The 15,790-nt window shown below is 33.1% G+C and overlaps 1 protein-coding gene across 1 annotated transcript; it reads right to left on the bottom strand.

Moving 5' to 3' along the window:
• Nucleotides 1–2,147: 2,147 nt before the first annotated feature.
• LOC130622484 (thyrotropin subunit beta-like) lies at nucleotides 2,148–6,160 on the bottom strand. The gene is made up of 2 exons (XM_057437940.1): nucleotides 5,665–6,160; nucleotides 2,148–3,587 (listed from the first exon to the last, which is right to left on the bottom strand). Exons 1-2 carry the CDS (start codon nucleotides 5,703–5,705, stop codon nucleotides 3,149–3,151), a joined length of 480 nt encoding a protein of 159 aa, XP_057293923.1. The 5' UTR covers nucleotides 5,706–6,160; the 3' UTR covers nucleotides 2,148–3,148.
• Between the last annotated feature and the right edge of the window lie 9,630 nt (nucleotides 6,161–15,790).

The following is a 15,790-nucleotide window of genomic DNA, read 5'->3' as shown; positions in this document are numbered from 1 at the left end:
TTCTTGGACGAATTTCGTTTGTAGAGTTTGTAAAATGGTGGCATTGCTAGAGAAGTACACATTTGCTGCTTCCAACTAAAACACCATGCTATAGTATGCCATTTCCTCCCCTGAACCCCTTTTCGCTCTTTCATATCGAGGACTGTGCGTGAAGACCTTGTCATGTAGCCGTCAGCAAAAACTAACGTCATTTATGTCCACGAATCTATCTAAATAGCCTGAGGTCCATGGTAAATAATGACATGTTCATTTTGAAAATGTTATTCGGGGAAACTCTAGTCATCAATACATAGAATTAGTCACTTTCCTCCGACTAAAAGTTTGGTGTCAGGTGAAAAAAAAATCTAATTGTTTTCGTATACTTTTTTATTTCATTTAAATACTACATCAATTTCTTTATCATTATCCACAGTGTTAAATGCCAGGAGAATCGTCGCTATCTGAATCATGGTAGCTTCCAAGATTTTTGTCACATATATTTCTATACTATATGTATGAGAAGGTTGCGGTTCATTACTATTATGATTTCATCCCCTTTCATTTGGGATTATAGGTTAAAAACAATAGACAAATTGCTTAAGACAATAGAGAAGCAAAAATAACAACCAGCCCGATCATAATTTTGATAATCTTATAACAAAAAGCTTGTTCCAATTAACCACATCTTGTGCAACAAACAGATTTGCTATTAAATGCTGCAAACAAAAAAGCTTTTGTAAGCACAACGTAAAAGACTAGCTGTTCGAAAATAATAAAAATATAATACTGAAATTTATTTTTTATATAATCAAGGAAATGTAACCGTAAGACTATTTTTAACGAAACTATTAAAATAACAGCGATGTGTTTCTACATTTAGCATACATGATAGTAGATTTTTCAACAATTCGCTTTGTTACTCACATTCCCAGTCAAGTGAAGCAATAGTAGTGATAGGGGTTGAATGATAGTTGCGGAAAGGGGGTTGATTGATAGTTGTGGAAGGGAGTTGGATGGTAGTTGTGGAAGGGGGTTGAATGATAGTCGTGGAAAGGGGGTTGAATGATAGTTGCAGAAAGGGGGTTGATTGATAGTTGCGGAAAGGGGGTTGATTGATAGTTGTGGAAGGGGCTTGGATGGTAGTTGTGGAAAGGGGTTGAATGATAGTTGTGGAAGGGGGTAAATGATAGTTGTGAAAAGGGGTGAATGATAGTTGTGGAAGGGGGTAAAATGATAGTTGTGGAAGGGTATTGAATGATAGTTGTGGAAGGGGGATAAATGATAGTTGTGAGAGGGGTTGAATGATAGTTGTGAAAGGGGGTTGAATGGTAGTTGCGCATGCGGGTGGTAATTGTGGAATAAAGTGGAATAGTTGTTGCGCGAGAAGGTTAAATGGTATTTATAGTTGTGTAAGAAGTTAAAAGGATGACAGATGTGAAAGAGTGTGATAGGCATTACATAAAAGGTTTATATATGATTATTCAAGAGTTAAGCACGTCATTTGTGCAAGAGGATGAAATTTTAGTTTTAATAAGAAAAAAATGATGGCGCAAGGGGATGGGTTGGAAGTTTTGCGAAGGGTAGGTTTAAAACTTATGCAAGAAGGTGGTTGCTTGTAGAAGGATTTTAAATGGTAGTTTTGCGAAGTGTGGTTTGGTGATTGCTTGAATCACAACATGCAGGTTGAATGAGAGAGGTTTAGTTTTTTACTTTTTAAGTTTTAAACCGGAAGAATATTAGGACTAAAGAATTATAAACAAAATGGTGTCAAATTGCAATTCATTTCGCGGGAAAGTTTCTATGACAGAGTCACTTGGTGGCATTTTAAGCACACGACATTATTACGTCAATGCGGTTAAAATTTATTATTGCGCTCGAGATGGCTATGCGTAATCACTTAACCAATAGTTGTTTCAATTCCAATCCACAAAAATATAAGTCTGGGTGTAAAAGGAAGTTGTTATGCATAGTTGAACGATTTACGTCTGCAGAATATGTTTTAGAATCTTAATAAAAATATATTTTTTAGAGAATAAACCAAGGAATGTAATTGTTTTCACACGAGAGAGGTTATCCTTTTAAATCAATCTCCTCGTTCATTCTGCTGTCTTTTACTCATATTTCGTCAAGATGGTTGTTTTTAGTGAATGACCGGCTTACTTAAATTAATTACAAATTTTCGAATTCTGGATGACTTAAAAATAGTAATGTCAAAACAAAGTAAAGTTTAAAACATGCAACCATTTCTTTTTTACTAGCTGTCTACCAAACAAGATATTCTAAAACTTTTCTTTCTTAAAGTTATTTTATTATGAATATATTATGTGTAATACTATATTGATAATGCGGTTCATCTTTTTCTCTGTGTTTCATAGTTGGCTAAATAAAACTCTGTGTCGGTTGTGTCCTCTCCTTCGTGTCTTGTTGCTTGCTTACTTCATGGCTTCATTTTTAACCTTCGCCGTCATATCGGATCAGTGACTATGAGCGTTGTTTTGTCCGTCTGTACCCTTTGCTGACATCAGCATGTTGGGACATTCACGGCTATCATCGCATTTTATCTTTACTATTTGCAAAAAGTGATTTAAACCTTCCTGATTTATCAGACTACTACTGTAAACTTGACAGGAAAGCCCCGTATATACCTAATCTTGAGCACCTCTTTCACTGGAATTGCGCGCGTTTTAAAAATAATCCAAAAGTAGGTAGATCAGTATATGTATGGAGATCTCCGAGGTACATGCACCTCTGAAGTTTTAGCTTATAGTGTTGAGATTTTATGTGTTTTTGTAAATTACTGAAGTAAATAAATCAGACAAAATTGTAAAAAGAAAGTAACTTCCTCAAAAAATATTTTTGACCTACTAAAACATTTACACAATAATTTTACTAATAAATTCTAAATGTTGCTTAAAAAAAATTCAAAAATCAAAAGGATGAGATGTTTATTCGATACTCTAGGTTGTATTGATAAATACAGATATTTGTGGTGCTCAATCAGTTAGTATTTAGCTCTACAAGCATAGACCACTCAACATTCATATATGTGATATTCTTGACAGTTATTTCGTTTTTATCAGTAACAATAAACCTTTTCACAAGTGCAACTAATAAATAAATAAATTTAGTTAAAAGATTATCTAATTGACAAAACAAATAAAAGTTTATTCTAAGCGTCAAACATTTTTTGCGAGCATCTCCGACAGCGACATTTTGTCGCAACTGGATACTCAATTGTTCTTGTCTTGACTTCGTGTAAAGGACACGAAAGCTGCACAGATCGAATGTCGTAACGAATCACCTCGCAGTATCGACATTTAACTTGTAATTCTTCAGTGTTGTTCAGTTTCGAAAACGCTGATGATGACTTGCAATAACCACGGCAGCGGAAGCTTTTTACTGTCACTATATCGCAACCAGGTTCATATATCTTCATCACGGCTTTCTTTGGACTGCATTTACCTACTTCTTTGGTGTCTGAAAGTGCAACATGCGAATAGCATGTGAAGAGAAATACGCAGATGTTCAACAGATTCTTCATCCTGAACAACAAAATTTTCCAAAGTGGATCTGTCACTGTCGTGATATGGTTTCCTGTTTTATTGTATCTAAAATAAACAATGAATACAGGTCTTATAAATAATAAACAAACTAAATACTAAGAACTTTCTCTCTCTAATTAATAAAACATTTCCTTTAATCATTTATATTTTCTAAATTTGATTTCCTGTGATTACATGAAGGTCCGTTTTAGAAACATCATAGTTAATTTTATTTTAATTTGGCTAACGATGTTTCCAACAACAGGTCATATCCCAGTACATACCTCATTCAACGTAACGAGTATGCAGGGAAACTCTTTTTATACTGTAATCTCTTCTCCGCGGTTGCGGTAATTAAATAATCATTTGTGAGGGAGTGTTATGGCGTGAGATCGTGTTGACATAGCAACGAATTAATTGCATCTAAATTTAGCGTTTGAAAATTCTATTGTGTTCTTGTTGCCAAACAAATTGACACACACGAATATAAACTATATAAAAGTTCGACAGGCTATTACAACAAATGCGTCTTAATTCTTGCAAAGTATTTCCAGGTGATTACGTGCAAGTTCAATGTGTTTTTTTTTTTTTGAAGTGTTGTCATCGTTTCTGCATGACAAGACAAAGTGATCATTTTTCCATCTTGGACAGCTATATATTTTATTGGACAAAAAAACATATAAGATACCTCTCAATATTTTGGTATCACCAGACTTGGGAAAGACTTTAACTATGAATTTTTTATTTAGATTTCTTTTATAACTTTCAAATTTTCATTTCTAGTTAGTTACTGTCATGATAAAAACCTTTAAAATTTTTTTATTTTCCTAGCCTTTTTTTTAAGACGAGGTTGTTTGCAGTAGCTGATGCCTCATCAAATTTTACGAAACCTTAAAATATCTAGACGTCACAAAAATCTTGCAAATTACATTCCACAAGTTGTTGCTATGTGATGTCATCCTGAGTGGCTTTTTGATGCAGCATTAATATAAATTTTTAATAATAAAATTTTCATTTAGTTACTTCAAATAACTATAAACTGAAAGTTGCCAAATCTTAAGTAGCTGCGTTTATTTTTTTAAAGTTGGTTGATTTCTTTGTTATCTACTTAACATTCTATTTTGAGCAAGCGTCTAACCGCGACGTCGTCTTATATGCTAGTCATTTCCGTCAGTCTGTTTAACTGCCACAATTTTTACATTTTATAATTGAACTTAAAGACTGACTGGAAAAGAACACACTGGCATTTTATGCGTCATCAATTTGACAATTTCCTGCTTAGACAAAACATTTTTATAATGAAGAAGAACTACTTTGCGCATCACTAACGCACTGCCTGGCAGTAAGTGGTGTTTGATCTGCGGTCTCCACAACTTGAAGCCGGAGACGAACACATTACTACGTACGGCAATATGTTAGTAATGCACGCAGATAATTTAACCGTAAGGCGTGTTTATATAGGTAATTCTTTATCATGGCACATCATCCGTATATCCATTCTTAACATACAGCATGTTAGTATGTTAGTATGTTAGTATGTTAGTGATGTGCGAAGTAGTTCTTTTTAGATATGATTTACACCGATTATACTCGCCGGCATGATCGGAGGACCGATTGGGGTGAAACATTTTCTGCTGAGAATGGACACACGGATGCACCATGACTTTTATTGAGTAGCCTTTCTATTGTTCTCATTTATTTTTAGAAATTCATCTTGTGTTAAAGAACTATTTTAATAAGCCACTTACAACATCTGATCTTCACTTATCCTAAGTTTTGAAAAATATGTCTTATTTTTTACACCATAATACTGTAACATAATACGTAACAGTACGCAGTCTTTGGACAAAATATGTTATCTGCTGCGATCTTTACAGATAAAATATTATTGCTGGTAGTTTTACTTTCTTAACTTTTGAATTCAGAGAGAATTAGAAACAACATGTTTAAAAATGACTTGACCTAGCAGCTAAATCATTTTTAGATTTCTCGAACATTTTTTTAATAGTGAGAAGAATCTTTCATGCTTATTGTGCTCAGTCTGTATAAAGGGCAGAGAGGCGCAATGCCATCAAGCAACCAAAATCTTAATTGGCGTTGGTTGATTTGATAAAAAATTTATTAATAACACTTGAGAACTTACCCGACCGCGCCATTATACTTGTCCTTGTCACAGCTGAGCATGTATAATGTAATAATATCTCTTTAATAAGAAGGTTATTAGACAACATTTTTCTGTTGCGCAATGCATGCCTAAAGATAATCCTTTCCTGTAGATAGAACAGTGCTGCATCTGATAGACATGTCACTAACAAAGGAACAAACAGTTTATTTCATCAATGTTTATAATAAAGCAAGAGCGCTTTATTACAATTGATTCTTTTAATTATCCACTAACACTTTATACAATGTTTTCAATCAATGCTGGCTGCTTTTGTTTTACAACAAAAACAATTTTTTTAAATTACTAGAAAAAAAAGGAGAGTCGTGTTGTCTTTCTTCGGAGGACTTTTCTTGCAGATTTTGTAAAATGGTCCTAGAAATGGACACAAAGAAAGTGCAGAATCATTTTGTCGAAATTACGATTCAATGAAAAATCTATACAATAAGGACGCTTTGTATGTTCTGTTGTTGTAAATTAAAAAAATCAAGGTAATTGACAACTATAATTTCTGTTTGTTTCAGACTACGGTTTTAAAAAGAGGGCGACACTTATCCAACCCAACACATTAAATTTCAGCGCCTGAGGGTTTTTTAATCTTCGTTTATGGTCATCCTGATTCCAATTGGATTGATGTCATAATAGAACTGACTCTCTACCGATGTAACTTCAAATCTTCAAAGAAAACACTTAATGGACTTAGTAGACAGGTCTTGTTACATTTATGTAAATATATATTTCAATATTACCTAAATTTGAGAGATTTTTGAAAAGAATAAAAACGACAACAAACTGTCAAGCGATATTATTGGTGCATTTTAGGTACATATACAATCATTGACAGTTTGTGAACAAAACGCTTTCAATAACACTTATGCCCAAAGTTGATAGTTTCGTGAAATATTTATTTTGCGCAATCTGTCATGTATTATTTGAATTTTATGTATTTTTTGTAACTTTTTTGTATTTGTTATAACTTTATATGCAGAGCCATTCAGTGACTATGGGAACTTTTAACTTGTGAAGGTTTTTTGTAGACAGTGTAAAGACGGAGAAAACTAAATTAAATGCCATATCATTCACTCAGTGACAGGCAATTGATAGGGCTACTCAAAAATTTTGTGTACAAACTGGACTCTGTTTTGTATTTCCTGCATAGATGAAGCAGAAAGCACCATAAAGCTGAATTAATTTGTTGTTACTGGTTATTTTCCTACTCTACCTAATAAACATAACTCTTTTAATAAATATTTAAATTTACAGCTTACCTGACTCGATTTTTCTTGAGTTAGTATAATTTATTTTGAGCGTTTGCAAGATAAAATAGAATGGGATATAAATAACTTTATTTACAAAAGAAAATTTTGCATAAGCAGCGGGTATTAATTGTGTAAAAAATATTGCGCTGTTACCACACTAAAATTACACCGCTTTGTATTTTTAAGTCTGTTTTATAAGTTGTTTCAGACCAAGCTGAGCTTATTAAAAATTAAGTAAGTTCGATCTATGCTTTTTCTTTTGCACTGAGGTAAGTGAAGAAAACATCCCTGTCCCAAGAACTCATTTTGCTTTCTGTTAGTGTTAAACATATAGCATTAGGTAACTGAAACTCCCACGATATCGATCGTCACTTTGCAGGTTCGTAGGCCTGATGAAAAGCGTTAATAAGGGACTAGTCGTGCATTATGATTCTTGCTCTGTCATGTAAATCTGCGAATCTAACAAAATAATTCTACCCCCTGAGTCCGGTATAAACATTGATAAGTATATTTTCAAGTACAGCTCGGACAAACGAAACTTATATAACAGGCCTAATGCAGTTAATTAATGTCAATGGCGTGAGATAAAACCGCTTTTATCACGAGAGAAGATTAGTGATTGTGTTTTTAATAAAGTTTTTTGTTGGGACATCAAAACCGAAATAAATAATAGTTGTCTCGTATTCTAATTAATGAAAACTTTTATAATTGCTTTTAGTATCTTCCTCTAATAGCCACGTATTAGACTGGATGATGTATAGAATTTGTGAGGTCATTACGTTACAATGTTCTTATTGTGGAACCAGGCTAGTATCTGAGGGACACTTCAAAATGCAACATCATTTAACGTTTGCATCCACTTTGCAGCTCTGAAAATGTTATGTGAAATAGTTAGTACGAAGAACTAACAACCATTCAACATATGCTTAAATTAAATCTACTACAACAGTGTTTGTTTTTTGAAAATCTTAATAACTTTTTTTCCTGAATTTTTCTGCACTAATAAAATGTCTCAACATATTTAGCCCTGCTATTAAATGCTGCAAAAGGATAATGTTTTTCGATCATAGCGTGGATGACCAGCTGTTCGAAGTTAATAAAAGGATAAATACTGGATTATATTTTTATTGTCGTATGACTATTTTTAAAAAACTAATTAAGATCATAAATAGCAAAGGTTTTCCTATTTTGCCTTGTTTTTTTGTAAGGGAGTGTTGTTGCGAAACAGGGTGAGTTGGTAGTTGAGTTGCTGGAACGTTTTCAAGTGGGTGAAACTTAAGTTTGTAAGTTGCAAGTTGTCCGACAGGTGGGTTGTTAGTTGTGCGAAATAGATGGATTGGTAAACATGTACAAAATGAGAAGAAAGTAGTGAACGGGGTAGGATTAGAGGAGCACGATTTAAAACATATAATATGGAATGTAGATATAAAAAATATATTAAGGAGTAGACTTAGTTGCACGTCAACGTGGTTAGAACCTATTGTTGCACTCGAGATGCCTATGCGTACTCACTTAGTATGTGTGTGGCTTTCTGAAACCAAATCTATCTGGAATAATATAGATGGTACGTGTTACGTCTACAAAAAAATTTATATTTGAAGATGATATCAAAACTAGGAAAAGTTTACTACTGCAAACCAACAAAAGAAAAAATAGACCTTGAACCAACTACGTCCAATTATTTAAACCACCCACATAACCTGCGTTAAGATAAAATTAATTGTGTAAAACACGACAGATTATATTTGGGGTAACTCATAATTCTCAAAAAAGGAGTTCTGAAATTTTGGCCAAAATAGTAATTTAAAACTTTTTTTGTTGAATCGGAACAACATTTTATTTATAAACGTCACCATACGTTGTTCAAGTACAAGGTTGATTTTCTATTTTTTCCGCTTGCATTTCACCCTCTTTAATCTGATGGATGATCACAAAAACAATTTTGGAAGCCCTCTCTAATTATATTTTGTTATAACCAGCTTGAATAGCTGATCCGAGAAGCTGAAAAGCTTTTTAGTAAAATTAAGAATTTAACTTGTGGATTGGCCGCAAATGTACTGCCATCGGTACGAGTTTGTTTTTTAGCAAGCACTTAGAAAATATGGCTTATGGGACCAATTGCGAGTCGATCATGGCACTACACCTTTGTATCTTTGTACATGATAAACCCTTGTGTTAATTACCCGATAAATAGTGCCATGATACACATCAGCGAGGAAAACCAACATGACATCTCGGATCCAGCTGTAAAATATTAATTTTCATGGATTACTAATTATATTGCAAACAATGCTTCTCACCATTTGATTATATCATGCAACCATCGTCACGTACTAAGAACAAATGGATGCGTGCCTATCGATGTGATTGCTACGAAGCACATTGTTGGTCTTCCGGAAATACTAGTACTCACCATCCTCCAAGTACTCACAAACCCTGCATTTGTAAGAACATAGGAAAAAGCTTGGAGGATCACTTTATAATCTTTTTTGAGCATTTTAGACAAAAAATAAAAGACGTGTGATGACATTTCACTATTTCTATTTTATTCTCTCAGTTTTTAATCGGTAAAAAAGTTTCTATCTTTTTTAGAATCCGAGTTTATTAAATACCATCTGAAAATTTGAAATTCGTTGATTGGCGTTGATTCCCACACACTTTGAAATCCAATTTCGAAATTCGTGTTAATTTTAGATGGTATTAACTATTGACCCGTTAATTTCTTGATTCGTTATTTTTGTGTAATAAGGTAAAGTCGGCAGATAAACTCTGTATATACCCAATTTTGAGTAGCTTTTTAACTGAGATTGTGCGCATTTTAAAAAAATCAGAAGTAGTTAGATCAGTATATGTATAGAGGCCTCCAGGCTACATGAATCTTGAAAGGTTTTAGTGTATTGGGTATCCTGGTGGTAGTGCTAAAATTTTACGTGTTTTTGTAAAAAACTGAAAAAAAAATAATTTTAACAATAATAATAATTTTAATAATAAATTCTTAGTGTTAGTTGAAAAACATTAAGAAATCAAAAAAAGGAGATGATTATTTAATACTCTAGAGTGTATTGATAAATAAAGATATTTGCAATTTTTTTCTATTATTAAACTGTCAGCAGTTAGCAAAGACCACTCAACATTCATACATGGGATATTCGCAACCGTCATTTCATTTTTACCAGCATAATAATAAACCTTTTTTACAAGTGTAACTAATAAATAAATAAATTTAGTTAAAGATTACCTAATTGACAAAACAAATAAAATTTGTTTTAAATGTCAAACATTTTTTGCTAGCATTTTCGACAGCGACATTTTGTCGCAACTCGATATTCGATTGTTTTTGTCTTGTTTTCGTGTAGCGGACACGAAAGCTGCACAAATCGAATGTCGTAACAAACCACTTCGCAGTAGCGACATTTAACTCGTAATTCCTCACTGCTGCTCACTTTTGCAAACGCTGACGATGACTTGCAATAACCACGGCAGCCGAAGCTTTCTAATGTTATTATATCACAACCAGGTTCATATATCTTCATCACAGCTTTCTTTGGATTGCATTTACTTACTTCGGTCGTGTCTGAAAGTGACAAATGCGAATAGTATGCGAAGAGAAAAACGTAAATGTTTAACAGATTCTTCATCTTAAATAAGAAAATCGTCCAAAGTGGAGCTGTCACGTTCGTGATATGGTTTTTGATTGTATCTAAAGCAAACAGGAATACAAGTCTTATAAATAATAAAAAAACTAAATACTAAGAACTTCTTCCCTTTAATTAATAAAGCATTTTCCTTAATTATTTATATTTTCTAATTTTAATTTCCTGTAACCAAATAAATGGCCTTTTTAGAGACATCACAATTATTATTTTTTGGATAATGATTTTTCCAACAACAGCTCATCTTCCAGTACATACCTCATTCAAATAACGAGTATGCAGGGAAACTCTTTTTATACTGCAATCTCTTCTCCGCAGTTGCTGTAACTAAGTAATCATTTGTGGGGGAGTGTTATGGCGTGAGATCGTATTAACATAGCAACGAATTAATTGCTTCTGAATTTAGCTTTTGGAAATTCTTTTGTGTTCTTGTTGCCAAACAAATTGACATACACGATTAAAAACTTCATAAACGTTCGACAGGCGTCTCAATTCTTGCAAAGTATTTTCAGGGGAATACGTGCAAATTCAACGTGTTTTTTTAAGTGCTGTCATCGTATATGCATTACAAGACAAAGTGGTCATTCTTCAATGTTGGATAGCTATATATTTTATCGCACAAAAAAAATATGAGATACTTCTCAATATTTTCATCGATTTTTTGGTATCACCAGTTATGCTAGAAACTATGAATTTTTTTTTTATTTTTTTATTTCTACATTTTAGGTTTCTATTTTTAGTTATTTATTGTCACGGTAAAAGCCTTTGATTTTTTTCAATTTCCTAGTCTCTCTTTTATGACGATGTTGTGTAAAGGAATTCATTTGAATTCAGTAGCTAGTTGTTCACCTTGTATTTCCTCATCATAATTTACGATACCCTAAAATATCTGACGTCACAAAAATCGTGGAAACGATATTCCATAAGGTGTCGCTATGTCATTCATCCGAGTGGTTTTTTGATACACTAATTAATATAAATTTTTAATAATAATGTTTTATTAATAAAAGTTGCCAAATCTTAAGTAGTTGCGATTATTTTTATAAAAGAAGGTGATTTTTTTATTATCTACTTAACATTTTATTTTAAATGAATGTCTAACCGCGACCTCGTCTATATGCTAGTCATTTCCGTCAGTCTGTTACCAAACTTTCACAATTTCTACTTTCTAAAACTTAAAATTAAAGGCTGACTGAAAAAGAACACACAGACATTTTTTGCGTCATCAATTGACAATGTCCTGTTTAGACAAAACATTTTTATATTGAAGAAGAACTACTTTGCGCATCACTAACGCACTGCCTGGCAGTAAGCGGTGTTTGATCTGCGGTCTCCAGAACTTAGAGCCGGAGACGAACACACTACACTATGTGAAGATAATTTAACCGTATGTCATGTATGTATAGGTATTTCTTTATCATGGCACGTCCGTGTGTCCATTCTTAACATACTGCCACGCCGTATGTTAGTGATGCGCGAAGTAGTTCTTTCTCAATATGATTTACACCGATTATACTCGCCTGAGTATGGATAAACGGATGCGCTATGACTTTCTGTTGTTTTTATTTCTTGTAGTGAAGAACTATTTTAATAAGCCGCTCACATCATCTGATATTCACTTACTTGACCTGGTTGGGTTGGTTGGAGATAAAAATTAATGTATGAAATATGGAACAAATTCGTATGATGTGTTGGTTCCAGAAAGGAAAAGCGATATTTGTATTTGCAGTAGGTTAACGCTTACTTGAATGATTTCAAGGATTTTAATCTGATAGTATACAAAGTATTTTTTTCCGAAGGAAGAGGAGGTTGTTTCAATCAAAGATAAAATTTTAATTGGCGTTGGTTGATTTGATAAATAATTTATTAATAACACTTGAAAATTTACCCGACCGCGCCATTATACTTGTCCTTGTCACAGCTGAGCACGTATAATGTAATAATATCCCTTTCATAAGAAGGTTATTAGACAACATTTTTCTGTTGCACAATGCATGCCTAAAGATAATCCTTTCCTGTAAATAGAACAGTGCTGCATCTGATAGACATGCCACTAACAAAAGAACAAACAGTTTATTTCATCAATGTCTATAATAAAGCAAGAGCGCTTTATTACAATTAATTCTTTTACTAATTATTATACTTTTCCCATGTATCTACCACTGTTTTCAATCAATGCTACCGTTGATGCTTTTTTATCACAAAAAAAACAAAATTTTTAAATTACTAGAAAGAAAAATAGTACTACACGTTCTTTGAAACGTGTTTTCTTTCTTTGGTTAACTTTTTTTGCAGTGTTTGTAAAATGGTCGAAGAAATGGACAGGAAAAAAGTGCGGAACATTCCGTCGAAATTATGATCGAACGTAAAAGTTATATAAGATTTTAATTGGAAACTATAAACCCTGTTTGCTGTCAAACACTCTTTGTTTTTTTGAACACAATTTAAAATAGTAATAAATTGGATTCTACCCTGACAACAATCTGCTCAATAAAAGAACTGAAATTGTGGCGAAATGCAGACACATGAACAAATTTTATCTGGCTACGTACGTCTCACGCGACCGACGTCATTTTTACGTCCATTTTTGATGCCATTGTATTGTAATTCTTGATACCATTGTATTGCAACGTTTTTGGTTAGGTTTTATTACTACTGAAGATTGTCGTCCGTGTGGCGGCATAAAACTATTAGTTTAGAAAATACAAACCATTGTATTCTTAATTGTTTATTTCATAGCTTACCTGACTCGATATTTCTTGAGTTAGTATGAACGTTTCCAGGTTAGAATAGAGTGGGATATAAATAACTTTATTTACAAAAGAAAATTTGGTATAAGCAGCGGGAATTAATTGTGTAAAAAATATTGCGCTGTTGCCACACTAAAATCACACCGTTTTGTATTTTTTAAGTCTGTTTTATAAGTTGTTTCAAACCGAACTTAGCTTATTAAAAATTAAGTAAGTTTGATCTATGCTTTTTCTTTTGCACTAAGGTAAGTGACACATCCCCGTCTCCAGAACGCTTTTTGCTTACTGTTTGTGTTAAACATATAGCATTAGGTAACTGAAACTCCCACGACATCCAACGCCTGGCATAAACATTGATAAGTATATTTCAAGTACAGCTCGGACAAACGCAACTTAAGCTTGGTTCTCACCTGGTACTAAAGAGCACTAACGAGCGATATCTCGTGTTTTTTCGGAAATGAAAATCAGTTTCAACGCTTCTTAGTGTTCATTGTCGCTCATTAGTGCTGTTTTTCGAGCATTAACGAGCACTGAGGCTTAGTGCTGTTATAGTTTCATTGTGTTCTTCTGAGATCAACGGTGCCGACATTCGTGCAGAAGTATTTTGTACAGAACATGATTTCCAAATGACGAAATAGAGTACGTTCCACGCTTCAAAGAGATCTTATATTAAGTATTTTTCTCTTATAGTGTGAATCACTAAACCGACGCTCATTTTCCAGTGCTCAATTTTAATCTCTCTCTAGTGCTCTTCAGTGCCAGTTGAGAACCAAGCCTTATATAACAGGCCTCAGGCAGTTAATTAATTTTCTTGCTTGAGAATATTAACATGGCGTGCGATAAAACCTTCTTTATCACGGGAGAAGATTAGTGATTGTGGTTTGATTAAAGGTTTTTGTTGGGATATCAAAACCGACATAACTATAGCTGTCTTGTATTTTAATTAATGAAAACTTTTATAACTGCTTTTAGTATCTTCACCGAATAAACGCGTATTAGACTGGGTGATGTATAGAATTTGTAAGGGCACTACGTTACAATGTTCTTATTGTGGACCCAGGCTAGTATCTGTGATACATCTTAAAAATACAACATTATTAATTGCTTTGCATGCACTTTACACCTCTGGAAATGTTATGTAAAATAGCTTGTACGAAGAACTTACAAGAACTTTAACATGCGCTTAAATTAAAACCACAACATCAAGATTTTTTTTTCAAAAGTGTTGGTAGCTAATTTTTTTTTCTGAATTTTTCTGAACTATTAAAATGTTTCAACACATATTGTTGTGCTATATGGGATGTAAAGAGTTAGAAACGAAATAGGGGAATCTTATCTGTCGATTGGAATTGCTATTAAATGCTGCAAACGAATAACCGATCATGGCGTGGATGACCAGCTGTTCGAAATTAATAAAAGTATAAATACTGGATTATATTTTTATTGTCATATGACTATTTTTAAAAAACTAATTAAGATAATACATAGCAAAGGTTTTCCTATTTTTAGCAAACAAACTAAAAATTTTTGTTTTGCGTTATCAACCGTAGTGTGTTTAGTTATGTTCATTTTTAAGTATAGGTTAAATGTTAACAAAGAGAAATCTGCAGCTGTTTATTTACAATAAGAAGGATAACAAATCTCTTCACTTACCGAACTCACATAGATATTTGGTGATATTTGGTAGTTTTGCAAAATAGATGGATTAGTAAATATTTGCAAAGTGAGAAGCAGTAGTGAAAGGTGAAGGATTAGAAAAGCGTAGTTTAAAAAATGTAATGTAGCATGGAGAAATAAAAAAAGTATTAAGGACTTAACTTTGGTGCATGTCAACGCGATCAGAACCTATTACTGCACTCGAGATGCCTATGCGTACTCACTTATTACGTGTGTGGCTTTCTAAAACCGAATCTGTCTGGAAAAATATAGGTGGTACGTGTTACGTCTACAAAAAAAATTATTTTTGAAGATAGGGAAAGTTTGTTACAAACCAAGAAGATAAATTATAGACCTTTAACCAACTACGTCCAATCATTTAAACCACCCACATAACCTGCGTTAAGATAAAATTAATTGTGTAAAACATGAGAGATTATAATTGGGGTAACTAAAGAGTTCTAAAATTTTGGTCAAATTTGTAGTGACAAAACTTTAAGACTTTTTTTTTGTATTCATGCCTTCGTGTTCATATCAGCATTTTTTTCTGAAGCGCACTGTTGATTTTCCTGAAATACTAGCACACACCTTCCTCACGAACCCTGCAGTTGTAAGAATGTAGGAAAAGCTTTCTGAGTTACTTTCTAACCTTTCTAAGAAGTCGCGTTAATTAAATACCTTTTGAAAATGTGAAATTCGTTGATTCGAATTAATCACCACACACTTTGAAATCCAAAATCGAGATCGTGTTAATTTTATATGGCATTAACTATTGACCCGTTAATTTCTT

Source organism: Hydractinia symbiolongicarpus, chromosome 12 (assembly GCF_029227915.1).
Source record: "Hydractinia symbiolongicarpus strain clone_291-10 chromosome 12, HSymV2.1, whole genome shotgun sequence".
Lineage (NCBI taxonomy): Eukaryota > Metazoa > Cnidaria > Hydrozoa > Anthoathecata > Hydractiniidae > Hydractinia > Hydractinia symbiolongicarpus.
Note: the sequence above shows the minus strand (reverse complement) of the source record. Positions and strands in the feature narration are given on the sequence as shown.

What these genes read in the sequence shown, in the direction of transcription:
- LOC130622484 (XM_057437940.1), bottom strand. Translation starts at nt 5,705, where the DNA reads ATGCTCAGCTGTGACAAGGACAAGTATAATGGCGCGGTCGG. An exon ending in AAGTATAATGGCGCGGTCGG is followed by an intron (nt 3,588 to 5,664) that starts GTAAGTTCTCAA and finishes TGTTTATTTTAG; the next exon opens with ATACAATAAAACAGGAAACC.